Below are 19,186 nucleotides of genomic sequence, written 5' to 3'. Positions count from 1 at the left end.
CAGAGACGCCCCTGTGCGCTGACCCTCGGGAAGGTGTCCGGGGTGTGCTGGGGAGGGGGACGTAGCAGGTGCTGTTTCACGCTGAGGGCCAGGCCCTCCCATGCCTCGCTTTTCCTGCCACTTCCAGGAGGTGGCGTTGCTTCCGGCACTGGGCCGTCATCGGGTAAGTTGCCCACGGTCACGCTGTTGGTAAGGGACATGTTTCTCCGCCACCCGCCGTCTGGTGACTGCCCCACACTGCGTGGTGGTCAGTCGTGAGCTTCAGCCACGCCGCTCTCGGCAGGTGTCTGGGTCACTGGCGGAATAGACGGTCCCACCGGAGTGGGGACTGTGCTGTGACGATGCCGGTGACCAGACGTCAGGAACGGGGGAATGAGGCGTGGGACTCCATTGACCTCACAGAAGGGGGGGCTGCCTGATGCCCATCAACACCCTGTTCCCTGAGAGGTTGTGAAAGGGTGATGCAGTCTTTGGCCTCGCGGACACGCGCACTCCGGCCGTCTGAGACACGGTTCAGGGTGAGTGTGCAGCTGCTCCTGAGGCTGGAGGCGTCGTTCACTGGTGCCAGGCGCGGGGGTTCCAAAGGAGAGCGAGCCGGGCCTGCCTGCAGGGCTCTGCTCTGTGGGGTACGCCGGCGGGCGGCAGTGATGGCAGCATGGCCACGAGGGAGGGTCCGCGAGGCCCACACACACTGACCCGGAGAGGACCAGGCCAAGGTAAGGAGGGCTGCCAGGAGGAGGTGTTCTGAGCTTGCTGAGTAGGGTTTGGCCGTGGGAAGAGGCAGGGAGGAATTCCAGCAGAGTGGGCAGCACAAACCCAGGAGCCTCCGTGTTCCCATCAGGAGGTGGAGTGACTCAGCACTTCCCTGAAGGAGGCAGAGTGACTCAGCACTTCCCTGAAGGATGCAGAGTGACTCAGCGCTTTCCTGAAGGAGGCGGAGTGACTCAGCGCTTTCCTGAAGGAGGTGGCCTGTGTGTGCAGTGCAGTAAGAGCATCGTTTATGAAACAGCTCTGGGATTCTGAGTGGAGGCAACATTTGTCTTTCGAGCCTGTGTATTATTTTTGTAATGAAAGCAACGGTAGTAAGTCACGTTGACGTGGTTGGAAGATCTTGTGTTGTCATCGCTGACTTCCCCTTCCCAGGCCCTAGGCAACCACTCATCTGCTTTCCATCCCTGTGGCCTTGCCTGTTCTGGACACTTTATGTGGAGCAGCGGAGGGAGTTCTAGGCCCTCTTCTCTCAGGGAGGTGCTGGGCTCCACAGACATGGCGGGAATGAGCTTCGAGGTGTCAACAAGTCAAGGTGCCTGCCGGACAGATGTCCTTGTCCAGCTGAGGAATTTGGTCAGGGGAGGGTCTAGCTGGGTCTGGAGAGCAGTGCTGTCCTAGCCTGGGGCCCGTCCTTGCGTCAGCATGAGGCATGGTTCCCTTACCTGTGACCCAGGGAGGTGAGACCAGGTGTGTTGAAAGTCTGGTTGGGCCCTCCCATTTGGTGCAGGACTTACCTGTTTTCAACAGAGTCCTATGCAGTGCAAAAGTAAGGGAAATTGCCCGGCCGGTGTGGTTCAGTGGTTGAGCATGAACCCAGGCACCAAGAGGTTACCAGTTTGATTTCCAGTCAGGGTGCATGCCCAGGTTGTGGGCCAGATCCCCCGTGGGGGGTGTACAGGAGGCGGCCAATCGATGTTCTCTCTCATCGATGTTTTATTTCTCTCTCTTCTCCTCCCTTCCTCTCTCTCTAAAGTCGATAAAGAAAAAAGTTTTTTTTTAAAAAGTAAGGAAATTTAAAATGAAACCCCACCCTCGCCCCCACCCCAAATGCAGCTCTCCAAGTTCATCCCCGTAGTGATAGGGCTCCAGGAGACCTCGGCTGATTTCCCATGCGACTTTGGAAAACCGTTGCTCAGCTAAGGATCCCCCTAACGATTGGAAGGTGTGCACACACTTAATCCAGTTTCTTCCCAGCGTCTCCTCCCTCCATTAGTCACTACGAGTGTGACTTACAGTCAAGGGTGCAAGGAACCGCGGGGACCCAGGCCGGGTGTTGCCCCGCGACAGTTCTGGAGCACTGTGCAGACCTGTGGACGGGGTCTGTGCACAGACATGCGCTGCTTGCACGGTGGGGGCCTTGGCTTCCGGCAGGCTGCGGTTCAGACCCCACAGCACGTCTGATCCAGGGCGGATCGTCCAGCCTCCTCCTCTCATCTGTGCGGTGGAGATTAGCTGCTTTGTCCTTTCCTCAGAGCAGTGAGGGTTAGATCAGAAAAAGTGTCGAGTGCCCCAGTCAGTGTGTTTTCCGTCCCGGCCGCGATCCATCACAGGATCATTAACTCGGTGCATGGACCACAGCTACTATATCTTAAAAAGGGAGCGGGATAGGATTAAATAGAAGCCGTCAGCATGACCCACCCACACCAGGGCTATTCCCCAGACCTTTGTTTCTGTTTCAGTATGTTGGTGTCAGTGTGTGTCCATGTATGTACCGGTGGCCACGTGAAATCGCTGCCCTCCTGTGTGTCCCACCAAATAAGTTTGTCAGTCACTGGCCCAGGTGACACGATTCGTCATGTCCCGAATCAGAATCCCAGTGGAGTCATTGTTACGAAGGACAGTCCTGGGCTCATCCCTCCATCACCATGTGAGGGGGACCTGGGAGTTGGCTCACTGAGAAAGTGTCTCCCGGCACAGGCCTTGAACGGGCAGGCGGCGGAGTGCATGATGGCCGGTGTACCCGTGCAGTGCCTTTGTCTCGGCTCCTGTTCTGCTCAGCAGCCCTCCGGGGAAGGGACGCCCGGGCCTTGCAGCAGTGCTCAGCCCGGCGGGGTGTTGGGTGCTGCATCCCACTGTACCACTCCTAGGCGGTGTGACTTCTCACCTAACCTCTCTGGCCCCTCTGTAAAGTGGGGCTAGCACAGCCCGCCCCCAGGGGGCGCTGTGGGAGTTCAGCGAGAGGCCTTTATAAGGGACACCGCACAGGTCCTTTTCTTAGTAGGGGGGACGGCTGAGGCAGAGGGATACAGTGGCGGCGGTGACGCACCCAGCAGTGCTGTCTCTCAGGGGGTCGAGTTAGAATTGATGCTGTTCCCCGTCTTTGAGAAGTGCAGCTCTGTTTTGGGCAACACAGTTTAAAAAGTGCACTTGGTTTAAAAAATCGTACTGATCATATTTTGTCAACAGAGCACAGAGAGAGGGAGCCACCACCTCCAGTATCTTTCTGGAAATAGTGGGTCAGTCTGTAGGGTTTCTATTATTGTTGTTGTTATTAGTATCTCATTATTAGGTAGAGGAAAATGTTACGAGATGATTGGGCGTAGGTTTCTCCTTTCCCGGAGCTACAAGACCACGGCTTTTCCTACTCCATCACAGGCCAGTTTGTTTCTGGGCTGCCCTGCTGGGCGTTTATCCAGAGCCTGAGACCTGGGCCCCAGAGCCCCGCAGGGACGTGGCCTGGCAAAGCAGGGCTGCTCTCAGTGAACGGAAACCCTGGAGCTGAAGTCCAGACCGGAGCACCTTCTGGCTCTTCCAACTCTTCCAAGTGGTCGCCATCTGAGTGGCGCCTTTCCTGTCTTCTCCACACTTGCGTGTCCGGAGATGGTTGCTGGGCTCTGTGTGGGCCCTCTGTGTCTGCCCCAGCCTGTGAGCCCCTCGGGGTGGGGTCTGTGCCTCGCACCTTGTCCTCAGCGCAAAGCCTGGCTCAGAACAAGGGCCCTGGGAGGGGTGAGTCCACAGAGGAGCAGGCGCCATACCCGTGGCCTTTTATTGCTGAGAAATTATCCAGAGTGGACTCGCTCACTTAACTTTTTAAGTTGGTATCAACTATATCGTAGGTGTGCTGACTTAAGCAACAGTTCATACACCCGGTGGCACGGAGTGTAGACTGAGGTGAGGTTTGCCAGAGCGGAGAGCGGGGCTCTGCCCAGCAGCCCTGGGCTGCCCCTGCCCCTGCGCCTGCCCCTGCCCCTGCGGGCTCCTCCCTTCTTTCAGAGTCTCGTGTTGTTTTGAAGGTCATTTCCCTCCGAACAAACACTCCCGGGCTGGGCGCTCACCGTCACCACGGCCTGGATCTTTATTCTTTGCCCCTGCGAGGAACGCTTTTTACCACCGCTCTTTTTAAGTTTGCTTTGTCAGTTTGGGTTTTCATCTCCGGTACGGAACTGAGGTTTTGAAAAAGAAATAAATGAGTCCTAAGAGTGCACCCTTCTCCCTGCACCCTCTCCCCCTGCCTGCGTCCTTCTGACAGTCTTCAAAGGCATCAGGAAATGAGGGGCCCCGATAAGCTCTAAGATAAATTGCTTTCAGACTATCAGAGATTAAAAGAAAAAAAAAATCAAATAGCAAGGACTCAGGGGAGATCGCTGTCAACTCCTTCAAAGCCCTTCTGAAAGCATCAACTCGGTGACGAGGGCACTGGGGACAGTGGGGTGGATGTGTGCCCGGCCCGTGGCGTCCTTCAGAATGTCCCCGAGAGCCTAGGGTCCTCTGTGCGTGCTGGCAGTGCGCAGGTGACCTGGACGGGAGGGCAGAGGAGGACGGGGCAGGGGCATGCCCACCGAGAAGCCTCGAGCCGTGGCGAGTCGAGTGGAAGTCCCGGGACTGGCTGGGCACGAAGCCCAGGGAGCTTGAGGAGAGCCGCCTGGACCCTGGGTGTCGGCTTGGCAGGCGCTGTCGGGGACCCGGATGTTTGGTTGTTCCGAGGGGTTTTGTCTTGTTTTTAATATAAAGTGCCCTTTTCTTAAGTGTACTCTGGGGAGCACCGGCCTCGGGAGACATTCTGCAACGAGTCCACAGAGGATCTGGAAGTGCGCCCATTCCGGGCCCCTCTGGGAGGTTCCCGGGGTGCAGGAGCCCCCCCCGGAGCTCACTCTGTCCTGGGCTCTCCATATGCTTCCTCGGACGAAGTTTATTTTTTTTATTTAAAAATTTGTTTTTTCCTTTATTGATTTTTAGAGAGGAAGTAGGAAGCAGAGAGAGAGAGAAACATCGATGAGAGAGAACATCGATTGGCCGCCTTCTGTGTGCCCCCCACTGGGGATCGGGCCCACCACCGGGGCACGGGTCCTGACCGGGAATTGAACTGGCGACCTCCTGGTGCGGGGTCCATGCTCAACCACTGAGCCACACCCGCTGGACCGACGTTTCTTCTTTAGAGCAGTTTTAGATTCACCGCAACGTGAGCGGGAGGTAGAGGTTCTCCTTGCACCCTCCCCGCACACGCCTGGCACACCTGCACCAGCCCCGTGGACATGGTGTCGAGTCCCTTGTGTGCACTGTTGGGTTCCGTGTGCTGGTGTTTGTTGAGGGCTTTGCCTCTGTCACGAGAGACATTGGCCTGTCATTTCCTGTTGTCATATCTGTCTGGTTTTGATGTTAGGGTGACGCTGGCCTGCTGGGGCGAGTGAGGAAGTGCCCCCCTGCTTCTCTCTTCCCCAAGAGATTGCAGAGAACTGGTTTAATGTCTGTCTTTCCCGTTTGGCAGAACCACTGGCGAATTCATCTGGGCCTGGTGCTTTGAGTTTTGGAAGGTTATTAATTATTAGTTTAATTTCTTTAATAGATAAACACTTATTCACATTGTTTCTTCTTATATGAGTTTTGGCAGATTTTACTTATTTTTTTTAATCCTCACTTGAGGATATTTTTCCATTTCTTTTTAGACAGAAGGGAAGGGAGGGAGGGAGGGAGAGAAAACATCGATGTGAGAAAGACATATCGACTGGCTGCCTCCCGCACGACCCCGACCGGGGCTGGGGATCTAACCTGCAGCCTAAGTACGTGCCCTTGACAGGCATCGAACCCTCGACCCTTTTCTCTGATAGTCACTGTGAGAACAGGGTGAGCTCCTGCAGGTGAACTCGCAGAAGTTCAGGAGGCCCTCCCGGGACTGGGTCCCCTGGAATTTTTAGCACTCACAGTGGCACTGGCTCTCGGGGCTGATTCTGCTTCTGGGTTTTGGCTCCAGTAAGTCGTGGTTCCTGCTTTTACCTCTGTCTGTCCAGCTGGGGGCAGTGATTTGCCCTGTGACCGCATGTCTTTTCGTTGGTTGGGACGGAGCGGAGACTCCCAGTGTCTCACCTCGACCAGGAACGGGAGCCCCTTTCTGTGCTCCCGTCTCCTCTCCTCCCAGCAGCCCTGCGAAGGAGGGGTTCAGGAAGCTAAGACATTGACATGTGAAGTCACTTGGCTGAAGTTGCCCCAGCTGGTGAACACAGGATTTGAACTCAGGGCCTGTGAGTCCCGAGCCCCTGCCCTTAGCTCCTGTCTCACGGGGCAGGGGCTCTGGGGTCCAGAGGTCTGGTTGGACGTCCAGCTCTGCTCTCCAGGGGGTGTGAGCTGGGGCAGGATCCTACATGCCCTCTAGTTTGGGTATGTAAGGTGCTGTGCCCAGCGCCATGCCTGCAGTACGTTATCTGGCGTGGTCGCCGTTGCTGTCATTACTCGGTGGGATGAGCAGACGGCATTGGCATTGGGGCGTCTGTGAGAGGCTGTCCATTTACACACTGGAGGCACCCGAAGCCGCTGAGCCTCTGGCGGGTGCTCATCACAGGGGGCCTTAGTCCTCCTGCAAACCCAGCTGAGCACGGACTGCATCCCGCCCCCAGAGCGCACGGCCCAGGACTCTCCGGGCTCACAGCTCCTGCGTGTGCTGCTCCTGTAGTCCCGCCCCCAGAGCGCACGGCCCAGGGCTCTCCCGGCTCACAGCTCCTGCGTGTGTCGCTTCTGTGTTCCCTTCATCTGGACGCGCCGAGTCCTCACCGCCGGTTTCGGCGCGGTCATACGTGGGCACGGGGAGCTTGTTCCTGGTCACGCTCTAGAGCCTTGTGCTGGGTGGGCCGTGCTTCTCTCTACCCGAGTGCACTTGGTTGTCCTCCTTGGTGGGGGCACTGAGGTGGGAGCAGGGATGAGAGCCGACGCTGGTGGCTGGAGGGACGCGCCTGTGGCACAAGGTGGCATCCACCGCTGTCCTGTGCCCTTGCTCAGCCCACCACTGCCCGCGTCCTCGGGCCACCACAGCACAGCTCCGCACCGAGGGGCTGAGACGACAGCTGTTTGCCGTCCACGGTGGGTTCCGGAGGCGAGGCGTCCGAGACCAAGGTGTGGGCATGATGCCCTCCGAGGCTGTGGGGAGGGCGTGCACCGGGACTCCCTTAGCTGCTGTTCCTTGGCTTGTAGACTTGTCGCCCACACCTCTGCCTGTCTTCACAGGGCGTCCTCCTGGGGTACCTGTCTGTGTCCAGATCTCCCTTGTAAGGACACCGGTCATACTGGACTGGGCCTGCCCTGATGACCTCATCTCATGTAATTACATCCACAGCGGCCCTCTTTCCAAATAGGGTCTGAGGCCTTAGGGGTTAGGACTTCACATGTGGATTTGGGGGACACCGGAAATGTGTCCTGTGAAAGAGCCCCTGAGTGAGCTCTGAGCGGACAGGCAGACAAGCAAGGCCGTGGCCACCCACAGACACGTCTCCCTGACTGCGATGCGGCACCTCGGTGCCAGGGAGGCAGCGGCTGTGCCGTCTCAGCTCCTGACCTGCGGCCTCGAGGGGACACGGCTCGGTGTAGGAGGGGCCCGGGTGGGTGCCAACACTGGTTCTTCCTCATGGCCTTGGCCTCAGTTTCTTACTCTGCAACACGAACATAATGATGCCCGTCCATGGAGAGGCTCAGTCAGCTGTCTCGTCTGCACCCCCACACGTGGTGCGGAGCAGCGCTGGTCTGTGCGTAGGCTTGGGGTCGAGCCCTGCCCTCTCTTGGCCCGGCCACCAGGACTGGCACCTCCCAGCCCCAACCTGCCCTCTGACACGGAGGTGACGTCGCCCCTTCCACTGTCGAGTCTCCGGCTGCATGGCAGGTTCTTGGGCCGGTGCGCTGCTCATCTGGCTGTGGTGGTGGTGATGGTGGCGGTGGCGGCGGTGGTGGGGAGCTTTCCACGGAGCCCCGCTGAAACAGGACAGTGGATTGATGACGCTCTCTTTCTGTTAAGGACAAAAGGAGCTATTCTTGCCCTGTGTGTGAAAAGTCTTTTTCAGAAGATCGGTTGATCAAGTCGCATATCAAGACGAACCATCCAGGTAAGCCTTGGAGCGGGAGATGGATTTTGGGGTGCTCACGCTCACTCTGAAACAGCGTGACCTGGCATGCACCCCGTGAGCGTGGAGAGGGCTGGAGACGGGGGTCACTCGGGGGAACGTCATCTTTATTGGGGGCGGGAGTCTGTGTCATTATTCACGTCATTTACCCTTCATCTCCCTCAGCCGCACGAGTCCCTCACCCTCTGATGTGACTTCAGTGCCTGGCATGGGCCCTCCAGGGCATCTGCAAAGGCCCCGCCCTGGGAGCCCCTGCCTGGCCCCTCCCCTAAGTGCGCGTTGCCCAGAGTGGTGGCTTTGAGGGGTGTGGGCTCCCTCAGGCCCAGGAGCCTCTGTGAGTGGGCATGACCATCCCTTCCGGTCAGTTCCACGCCACTCAGCCGTGTGGAGCTGGGGCTCGGGCTGCCGGGCATTCAGAGCTTGTCACTTCCTTTCTCGGGGCCTGGGGTGCTTCTCCTTCACCGTTCCAGCTAATTCCTGTTCATCTCTCACGTTCTCCCTCAGAGCCCGCCTCGGGAGGCCGCGGTGACCCCGCCTGGGAGAGGGCCCTCCCGCACCCCCATCGCAGTGCATGCACCCTTTGTGCTCCAGTCCTGGGCCGTCCGTGGGGCAGGGCTCCAGGCACCCCGTTTCCTCAGTTATCTACATTTTGCCAAACTTGTTTCCTGTATCAGCCCCTGAGAATTTTTTTCTGGAATATTAAAGTGTATCCCAGACATGATGTCATCTATCTGTAAAAAAATACTTTAGAATGCATCTGTGCTGAGGATTTTGTCAGTATAACCAGTGTCACCATGGAAACAAACCAAATTCACACTACTCCCTTCTCACCACCACTTCCCCATTTGACACGGGTGTCCCGACAGGTGGCTTGTCTGAGTCAGGATCCGGGCATCTTGTCTCAGCTGTCAGGCCACTTAAGTTTCGTGTCTTCTGATAGCCCCCCGGTCCTCCCCTCCCCCTCCATGGCATCGACTGGTTGGAGAGCTGTCCGCCCTTCCTGCGGACGGTCTCACACTCCGCTTTATCCGACCATCGCCTCCGGTGGTGTCTGCTTCCCTCCCACTCGTGTACACGGACCTGGAGACTCGGCCAGGTTCTCCGGGCGCCGCAGGCACACCCCGGCTGGCCTCCTCGGTGCTGGTGGGACCCACCGTGGCTTCAGGGGCTGCCTCCAGGTTCGCGCGCGTCTGGCTCGGACCAGGGGTCCCCGGCCGCTGCTGACGGCCCTGCGTGTCTTCCAGAGGTCTCCATGAGCACCATCTCCGAGGTGCTTGGGAGGAGGGTGCAGCTGAAAGGGCTGATCGGGAAGAGAGCCATGAAGTGCCCGCACTGCGACTTCTACTTCATGAAGAACGGCTCCGACCTCCAGCGGCACATCTGGGCTCACGAGGGTGAGTCCGCCAAGCGAGGAGCACCCCGCGCGTCCTGCTGGCATGCTGTTGGGGAGCGTTAGGAGGAAGCCCTGCCTCTGGGCTCCTGCACTTGGACTTTCTTTAGCGCCGAGAGGCATGCCCATCAGTCCAGTACACCAGTGCTGGACGTATTCTTACCCAGCTGCGGGGACGCGAGGTGTGCGCTTCGTCACGGCCCTCGCTGCCTTGTGGGTAATGAATCCCCATGCTCCTGCCCAGGCAGCGAGGGTCCGCCCTGCTCAGTTACGCAGTAACTCTGGTGCCCACTAGGGTGTGCTGTGCCCGGTAGGTGCGAGCAGCGTTGGTGCTCCGAATGATGAAGGCTGGGAGGACCTCCGCGCCCTCCGAGTCCCACGGTGGAGAAGGTTTGGGGGGGGGGAGGAGTTGTGTGGAGATGAAGTGGAAGGAGGGGTGTAGGCTGTGCATCTGGGGGGCTTGCCTGTGAAGGCACTTGGGGAAGTGGGAGGCCAGGATACTGCTGGAGACCGCAGGCCACCAGCTCTCTCCCCCCCCTGCATGAGGACGGCTCCCCTGGGGCCGAGCCTGGGGCCCTGTGAGTTAAGGACCTGGAATACTCTAGGGGGACAAGGCAGCTCCCAGAGGGAATGAAGGGCTCCGTCTCTTCCACAGATGGGATAGAAATGACCTGTTTGTTGGCCACAGAGAAGGGCCCTTTAGGAGGAGAGAGGCTAACAGTTTGGTGAAGAGGACGACGATGATGAAGTAGGGACCCGGACGAGGCAGGAGGGCCGAGGTCAGAGCCCGGCTGGGAGATGCCACTTCACTGAGCACACGTGTGCACCTCAGCTGTGTGCCCGTTTCGTCTGCCGCGAAGTCGCGGGTAGTGGGGAGAAGGGCAGGATGCTGGCTCCCTCAGCTGGCCTGTCACACCCTGTGCTGAGGCTGGGGCACCCCACCCCATGTCGCACTCGGCTCTGGTGGCCTGTTTGCTCGTCTGCATTTCCCCTGGACAGTGCAGCCAGGGGGCTCCCAGCTTCGGATCGCCCCCGTGCTCACGATGACGCGGGTTCTGTCGGCGTTTGTGAGTGGAGGAGGGTGGCCGAATGCCAAGGTGCCCGCTTTCCCAGCCGCCCCCCACCTGCACGAGTGTTGTGAGGCTCCGCTGCGCTTAGCGAGTGGCTGTGCCTTCACGTCTGCCCCGGGGCCTACCCCGCGGGTTTTGCAAAGGCCCTTGGTGGCTTTAATTTGTTCCTGTAGCTCATTTTGGTTGGATTTAACGAGCATCTAATGGACACACCGCTCAGGGTCTGTGCCCCAGGGGTCCCCAGACTGTGGGCAGAGGCAGGTGTGAACGACCCCTGCAGGACCATAAGCAGCACAGCTCCTGGAGAGCTGCAGGCCGTGGGCACGTGGATGGGGAGCAGGGAATCCCTGGGGGAGGCGGGAGAAGGCTGGCGCAGAGGGGCGCAGAGGCCTGGGCAGACCCGTCGGGAGGGCGTCCGGCCGGGAGGGCAGCCTGGGGGAGAGCGAGCGAGCTTACGGACAGGCACGCCTCGTTCACAGTGTTGATGACACGCGGGTGCCCGAGTGTGCCCTCTCTCCTGGCAGGTGTGAAGCCCTTCAAGTGCTCGCTGTGTGAGTACGCCACGCGCAGCAAGAGCAACCTCAAGGCCCACATGAACCGCCACAGCGCCGAGAAAACCCACCTGTGCGACCTGTGCGGCAAGAGGTTCAAGTCGAAAGGGACGTTGAAAAGTCACAAGCTCCTTCACACTGCAGACGGTGAGTGAGCGCCTCCAGAGGGGGCTCTTTCCCCTCCGAAAGCCTGGCAGCAGCAGCGGTGTCCTGGCCTCGCCTTGTGCTCAGTCAGTGCGTGAGCTGCGTCCCACATCACCAGGGCTTGATAAATGCTCACTGTGTGCGAGTGTGTGCGCATGTGTGTGCCCGCATGTGTACAGTGAGTGGTGTGGGGCGTTCCGGGAACGAGGCACCCTCAAACGGCCTCGGCCTTGGGTTCTGGAAGCTGCAGTCCTCTTCAGCCCTGCACCCCCCTGCGCCTGAGAATCTCGAGGGGCGTCCACGATCACCCCTGGCCTGGTGTTTCCAGCGGGTGTTCTCGTCATCCAAGCTCCGTTAGGGTTTTCACGTTCAGTCCAAATGGCGCTGAGCCTGAGATACAAACAGCAGGGGTAGACTGACCTTAGCACAGTGTGAAGTGGGTTTCTAGTGTCGTTCACTCATGAGGAACCATGGACTGAGTTCTTACTGAGTGCCAGCCCTGAAGGCAGGTTCCGGGGCACAGGGTCGATAAGGAACGGCCGCTGCCTTCAAGGAGGTTGCATGGTCCAGGGGGAGGAAGAGGAGCATGCTCCCTTGGTAAAGGTGGGTGCTTCGATGGAAGGGAGTGGGGAAGCTTTGGGGAGGTGGTGAGTCATGGTGGGCGGGAGGGCCAGTGGGCGGTGGGCACAGTGGCCAGGAAGGCCATGCTGAGAGGGGCTAGATGGAGGGAGGAAGGCAGAACTGTTGTAGGAAGACAGCAACTAAACCATAAGCGACTGCTAACATTTTAAATTTTTTCTTTCACTTGTGTGAGGGACTTATGAATACTCTGTGTAACGAGACGAATAAACTGCGTTTATAAGTATGTTGTTGTTTAGCACAGTTATTTATATGCAAGAACTGCAGTTCATTATACAAATCAAAGCGACTTCAGCACAGACCTGTGATTTCAGAACTTAGAGGGTGACGTCGCCCTTAGTCCGACCTGGGGACTCCTTCCCATCACGCGTGCTCAGTCAGACCCCGGGCTGCAGGTGCTCAGTGGGCAGACTGCGTGCTTCGCTGAGATTTGTCAGAGTCAGCACCCGGGCTTGCCTCGGGCGGAGTGAAGGCCGGAGCCAGAGCTGTGCAGGCGTACGCGGTGCTGTGAAGAAATCACAATCAAAACAGTAAAAAACACAGTGATCTCAAAGCAGCTATATCCCGAGTAATGAAAGCAATAAGTCATGTGATTATTGATGAAGTCTACATTCATGAATATACACACACACACACACACATATATACACACACATATATATGTGTGTGTGTCTATATATATATGTTTTGTTATGCCGCAGAAGAGGGACACACGCCTTAACACTTCTCGGGTCTCTTTCAGCCTCACTCTGAGTCTGGGAGGCAGGGGCGGGGGAACAGAGAGGCCCGTGTGGCTCTGCCTGGTCTGGCTGTGAGACCATCACTCTCTCCCCGGCTGCTCGGACTCATTCATGTTCCCTGTCGACGCCGACCGTAGGCTCATGTTTTCTCAAGATCAGCTGGGCAAGTGGAGTCCTGGGGCGAAGACCCGTCGTTCTGACTCTGCTGCTGATCTGAGGTGTAGCTTCAATCAAGCTGTAGGTTATTCTTTTCCTTTTTAATTTAAACAACTTTGAAAAACATTTAGTTATATTTCCTACCCATTTTATGCAGTGGACATATTTCATCTTGTTGATTTCTAAAAACTCTTTGGATCTCCATGTCTTATCACATTTTGCAGATACTTCCCTCCAACTTATCATTTGCTTTTAAACAATGATTGGTTTTGTGTATCTTTTTATATTCAGAAGTTAAATAACTTGGCATATTTAAATTTATCTTTTCCTTTGTGTTTTTTTTTTTTTTCCCTCCACAGTTTCTCTATGTTCAAAAACACCTTCCCCATCTTAGGGGGACAGTCTTTTGTATTTCCTTAAAGTTTTATAACCTTTATGAAATTCAGTATTCTTGAAAGTTATTCTGGTGTGTGGTAGGGATCTTAGTCTGTTTCTAAGCAGTTATCAAGGGACTTAGCATGTTTATAGAGACATCAGGCCTTCCCAGTTTATTTTGAAATGCCAGAATTTCTCAAGCTGTTGGGTCTACTCCAAGATTTCAGTCTGTTTCAGTTATCTCGATTCTAGTACATTGTTCTGTAAGATGCTGTTTTAATAACTAAGCTTTTATTATGCACACATATATTACTCCTTTTTCTTTTGCTTTTTATGGGCATCTCCTTAGTTTTTCCTCATTTAATTGTTACTCCTCTGGATAAACTGGAACCGTTTGGTCAAGTTAAGGCAAATAATTTCCCTTCCACTAAGGGAGGACAGTCCCTCCCCGGGGGGGAGGGTGGGGGCGTTGTGAGCCACATGATTGCACCCAGAATTGCTTCGACATCATCGGGGACATGAACTTGCACTAGGGGTCTGGTAACCTGTAACCACAGCATTGGCTCTTTCTTGGTGCATGGGTCAACGCTTAATCACTGAGCCACACTGTCCGGGCTGCATTAGCTCTTTCTTTAGGAGTGAACATTGCTTCAAAGCCTGCCGGCAATGATTGGTTTTGTGTATTTATGGGATCAGTAATAATTCAATAGATGTTTCCATAGTAGGTAGAGCTAGGGAGGCCCGAGTTGGAATTTTGCTTGCCTGCCACTGCCTAGTAGGGTGACTGTGGTCATATTACTGTTTCTCTGAGCCTCAGTTTTCTCATCAGTGAAATGGAGAGAACTATGCTCCCTGGCCTAATGGGTTTGAGGATCGAATGACAGAAGATGACTCCCCTCGCCTGACTTCCTCCTGCTCTCCGACTGCTCCTTTTCTGGATCCTTCTGGGCTCTGATGTCTGTAGCTCAGAAGGACAGGGTTCAGTCTGTGGACTCATCTTTGTACGCTCACACCCTGTGTGATCTCTCCAGTATATGGCATTAACCGCTTATGTGGAAGGGTTCCAGATCTCTGTTTTAGCTCGGTGCTCTCCCCCAGCTCCATCCCAGCCCCTGCAGCTGCCCCTCAGTGTCTCCCAGCTTCAGCCTGGCCCCTGCACCTGCCCCTCAATGTCTCCCAGCTCCAGCCCGGCCCCTGCCCCTGCCCCTGCCCCTCAGTGTCTGCACCTGCCCCTCAGTGTCTCCCAGCTCTATCCTGGCCCCTGCCCCTGCCCGGCCCCTGCCCCTCAGTGTCTCCCAGCTCCAGCCCGGCCCCTGCCCCTGCCCCTCAGTGTCTCCCAGCTCCAGCCCGGCCCCTGCCCCTGCCCTTCAGTGTTTCCCAGCTCCAGCCCGGCCCCTGCCCCTGCCCCTTAGTGTCTCCCAGCTCCAGCCTGGCCCCTGCCCCTCAGTGTCTCCCAGCTCCAGCCTGGCCCCTGCCCCTCAGTGTCTCCCAGCTCCAGCCTGGCCCCTGCCCCTGCCCCTCAGTGTCTCCCAGCTCCAGCCCGGCCCCTGTCCCTCAGTGTCTCCCAGCTTCAGCCTGGCCCCTGACCCTCAGTGTCTCCCAGCTCCAGCCCGGCCCCTGCCCCTCAGTGTCTCCCAGCTCCAGCCTGGCCCCTGCCCCTCAGTGTCTCCCAGCTCCAGCCCGGCCCCTGCCCCTGCCCCTCAGTGTCTGCACCTGCATGTCTAGAAGGCATCTCAGACTTGGTAGGTGCAGCACTGAGTTACTTGCCCCCCAAACCCCTGTCTCCTCTGGTCCAGGGGTCGCCAAGCTCTGTAAGGAGAGAGTAAATATTTTAAGTCTCAAGTGCCACATAGTGTTTCTGCTACATATACTTGTTTTTGGTTTTGTTTTGTTTTATAAAGCTTGTGCAAACATTGTTTCCTCCCAGCTGTACAAAGTCAGGCACTAGGCATGGCGGGCCAGCCCCTGTGTGCCTCAGCTCAGTCACTGGCTCCTCCTTTTCAGCTGCTCCGATCAAAAACCTGGGGTCCTTCTGGACTAGCTGGCTCACACCCCACAGGTGGGCCGGGAGCAAATCCTGTGTGCTCTCCCTCCAACCGGATCCAGGAGTCCAGTTCTCAGCACGCTCACAGCATGGTTTTGTACACGCCACCATCTCCCGCTGACTGCTCCCCCTGCGTCTGCCCTTGTCCCTACAGTTCATTCCCAATAGTGGCCAGTTTCTCTGTTGAAACAAAATGTCAGAGTAATAGCCCAAGTGCTTGTGGCCTGGCTGACCCTCTCAGCCCTTCTCCATCTCTGACCTCATCTGCTCCACTCCCCCCAACTCACCTGTCCCCCCAACCTATTGGTCTCCTTCCTGTTCCTTAGACCTGCCAAGTACAGGCCCATCGCAGGGCCCTGGGCCGTGCCTGGCACGCTCTCCCCTGCAACTTCTCCGTGGGCACTTTCTCCCCAGCCTCCAGGTCTTTGCTCCAGGGCCTCTTTCTCAGCAGGGCCCTCCCTAGCTGCTGTGTGTCACAGCATCTCACACTCCGGCCAAGTCAGCCCAGCTCCCTGTGTTTCTTATGTTTCCCTTCTTGGCTTATGTTTCCCTTGTGTGCTACATAGTTTCCTTCTGTATCACTTTTGTCTCCACCACTGGAACTCTCCACCAATCACTTCATAGTCTTTCCACATTTCCTACTGTTTCTCCTTAGACTTTTCTCTAACCTGCGGTATAATGTCCTTTTTTACAGTTTGTGTGTCTTCCCCTGGCCTGGGAGCTCTGCAGCTGGAATTGTCCACCTTTACTGTATTAACTTTGTATCCCCAGCACCTGAAACAGTGTTTGATTTGTAGAAGGGTTTTGTTGATTGAATTTTTGTTGATTGAATGAATGGAAAAAAACAAAAACAATGTAACATCCCCTGCATAGAGTGACTGGGATATAACAGCACTTAAAAACTGCCAGTTATTTACCCCATCTCGTCTCCCAGTTATATTAAATCGAAGGCTTGTGAGTTAGAGATTTTAAAATACGGTAGAGGAACTCGCTGTTAAATGGATCTTCCCGGGCGTCCTTTAATGAAGTAGAAAGGAATTCAGTAATTACCCTCTCCTTCACCTGCTTGTGAATCTAATTTTTCAAATTTATCGGCATCTTTAAAGACATCTATCCCTGTTTATTCATTCCTGTTTCCCCGAGGAGCTCATTACTGTGCCTTATAAGGGGTAGGTCAGTCTGGGTGAAGGTTTCAGTTAAAAAGGTTTGCCAGCCAATATGGTCAGAGAGACATCGATCTGTAAAGGGCCCTGTCAAAGCCGTTGTGTGTACGCCCGAGGTGTGCAAGGCTCAAAGCAGAAACCCTGCTGTCAACATCTCCCCTTTAAGGAGGGCCTAGCCGGTGTGCGCTCCAGAGCCCGCACATGGGGTGCTCACCTGTAGCAGATGGGGAAGGGGGAAGGGTACGGTGCCTGCATGTCATGTAACCACACGAGACACTAATCATGAAAGGAAAAGCTCTTTGAAGTTCAGTGCTAACCCTTTGGATTCCCCCTCCCCCCAGTCCAGCCTGCCCTCATGTGCTTGAATTAAGTATTCTGGTAAAATGTACACGGAGGAATTACACAAGCTTCCAGCACCCTTGTGCGTGTAGTGATGAGGCCGGAGGAGCGTTCAGTGTGGAAATGAGGTCTGAGTGCAGGAGCCATCTTTTTTCCCTCCGTCTTCAGTTCATAGTGGAGATCCCATGACCACATCTAGGAGAGGAAGTGGCAGTATCTCCTTCCCTCTCCTCTGCAGAGCAGAATTCCTCTAGGAAAAGGAGCCCCTCTGGCCCATGGTCTCTGCTCCTTAAAACATGCACTGGCAAAGCAGGGGTCAGCAGCAGATGGTACCTGAACCGGCTGGCTGGTCTTGCCACGGTCATTTACTAGCTTCAGCGAATGGTGTCTGCAGCGTCCTGGTCCCTCATCCTCCCTGCAGCTCACCCCGGGGAAAGGGGGAGGGGAAGGGAAGAGGCAGGGATGGGGGCAGCTGCATGAACACAGAGGGTTCTGTGGCTTAACTATGTGGACTGGTGTCTGGGTGGTGGGCAGGAGGGGGGCTGACTTTGGGGTTCAGGGGTGCTACTTTTGTGGATCCACCTGAAGCCCTTTTTTCTCAGGTTCTTTTTCGTTTGGTTTTGTTGTTGTTAATCCTTACCCAAAGATATTTTTCCATTGATTTTTAGAGGGTGGAAGGGAGGGAGGGAGAGAAAGAGAGACATCAATGTGAGAGACACAATGATTGGTTACCTCCTGTAGGACCCCAGCAGGGCCTGGGATTGAACCTGCAACCCAGGTACATTCCCTTGACTGGGAATCGAAACTGTGACCCTTTGATCCAAGGCCTGATGCTCTTACCACCGATCAGAACCGGCCAGGGCTTTCTCAGGTTTTTATGAACGAGAAGTTCCTTTGGGAATAACTGAGTCCACACCACAACACGAACTGCACGGCTCACTGAACAGTTAGCCTAGATGAATACTCAGATTTAATATGAAGAAAGCTGATTACCTGGAACATCTCCAGGTGGAAGGTGTCAGCTGCAGATGCCCAGCCCGGCGCCGGCCCCTTGACCTGCTTCTGCTCCCGGGCTCTGGGTGCTGCCCGGGCTTCTTGAGTGTCCTGCTGACCCAGTCCTTCTGGTGGCGGACCTGACGGACTAACTGCAGAGCCACCGCCGGCAGCTCTGTAGGCTCAGCCTTGAGCCCAGAGCTGCCCAGGTGGCACCGAGGTCGCTGTTGCTGTTTCTGTGCCCATGCAGAACCCACCGCAGGTGCTGGCATTTGTGGGCCCTGTGCTCTGTGGAGCGCCTGCCCCCCAGCAGAGTGCGCTTTGCTCCCTGCAGCATGCGGGCTGCCCATCAGGTGGCAGGACACTGCGTGCGGGACTGGCAGAACCCTGGGCTCCGGAGGGCTGGCCCGGCTGGACCCACGTCCTGCCTGCATGCCCTGCAGCAGCGCCCGCCTGCCGGCCCCACTGGTAACATGGTGTGTTCGCCTCCTGCGGCTGCTGTAACCAACTCTCCCAAGGGTCCTGGCTTAAAACGCGCGGTTCTGTCATATGGCTGCTCTGCAGCGGGAGGTCTTACAGCAAGGTGTCCCCAGGCTGTGCAGAGGCTCCGGGGGAGGATCTGTCTCTTTCCCTTCCAGCTTCTCGGGGTGCCGATGTCCGCGGGCTCCGGAGCCCCTTCCTTCCCTTCCAGCCGCAGCACAGCGCTTCCCTCTCTTCCTGCCCTTGGCTTCTGTCAGCGCGTCCCCGACCCTCCGGCCGCACTGGGTCCATCTGAACAATCCAGCACCATCTCCCGCCCCAAGGTCCTCACCTCGGTCACATCTGCGAAATCCCAGGGGCCTGTCAGGTTCCGTGGGCAGGTTCTGGCTGGGGGCCTGGAGCCGGGCTGTGGGAAGACTCACGGTGTTCGCGCTCAGTCGTCCTGGGTGTGGGACAGGTGACCTGTTCCTAGCGCTCGGTGTTCTCATGTCCCAGACTCAGCGACACGGCGAGCATCTGCGTCGTTAGTCTCCATCCTCTGTCGTTTAGGAAAGATCAGCTCTCGCTGGGAAGGCCAGTCAACGGTTAGCAGGGTGGCAGTGCCGGACGCAGTGCTCTGACAATTTATCTGTGCAAAATACCACCTTTTCCAGCGAGACTGGGTGGGCAGTCCCAGGAAGGCATTCTCGCGTGTGCGCCTCCGGCTGTTCCTGCTGGCAACGCTCGGGTTGTGGGGGTTCTGCTCCGAGTGTGTTGATGCCCCCCCGGTTCTGAGGGCCTGTGAAGTTCGGTCCTGCAGGAGTTTCGAACACGTTGGTTTACACCGGGAGGGATTCTCCACCGCTGTCCTCTGTGCTCGGAGGGAGTCCAAATGCCGGAAGACGGCGGGGCTGGTTTTATTTCCCGTGATGGCGTAAGATTCTTCTGCCGTTCCATTCCTCCTCAGTTTAGGTAGAGCTCTGTTTAAAGTGACCAGGCAGTTGGAACCAGCCTCAGGGAAGTCCATATGGCC

At 56.5% G+C, this 19,186-nt stretch overlaps 1 protein-coding gene across 3 annotated transcripts in view; it reads left to right on the top strand.

The window, feature by feature from the left end:
• Positions 1-19,186, top strand: part of ZFAT (zinc finger and AT-hook domain containing) — a 111,327-nt gene that overhangs the window by 49,836 nt on the left and 42,305 nt on the right. For 2 of the 3 annotated variants that reach the window (XM_036263703.1, XM_036263704.1), the window contains exons 7-9: positions 7,985-8,072; positions 9,335-9,484; positions 11,075-11,248. In XM_036263703.1, coding sequence (XP_036119596.1) covers positions 7,985-8,072; positions 9,335-9,484; positions 11,075-11,248 — 412 coding nt within the window. Of the gene's footprint in view, positions 1-7,984; positions 8,073-9,334; positions 9,485-10,135; positions 10,260-11,074; positions 11,249-19,186 lie in introns of those variants that run through there. The other variant, XR_004959829.1, reaches the window with a different exon arrangement.

This window comes from Molossus molossus, unplaced genomic scaffold (assembly GCF_014108415.1).
Source record: "Molossus molossus isolate mMolMol1 unplaced genomic scaffold, mMolMol1.p scaffold_m16_p_16, whole genome shotgun sequence".
Taxonomy (NCBI): domain Eukaryota; kingdom Metazoa; phylum Chordata; class Mammalia; order Chiroptera; family Molossidae; genus Molossus; species Molossus molossus.
The sequence above is the reverse complement of the archived record's forward strand: the minus strand, read 5'-3'. Positions and strand labels throughout refer to the sequence as shown.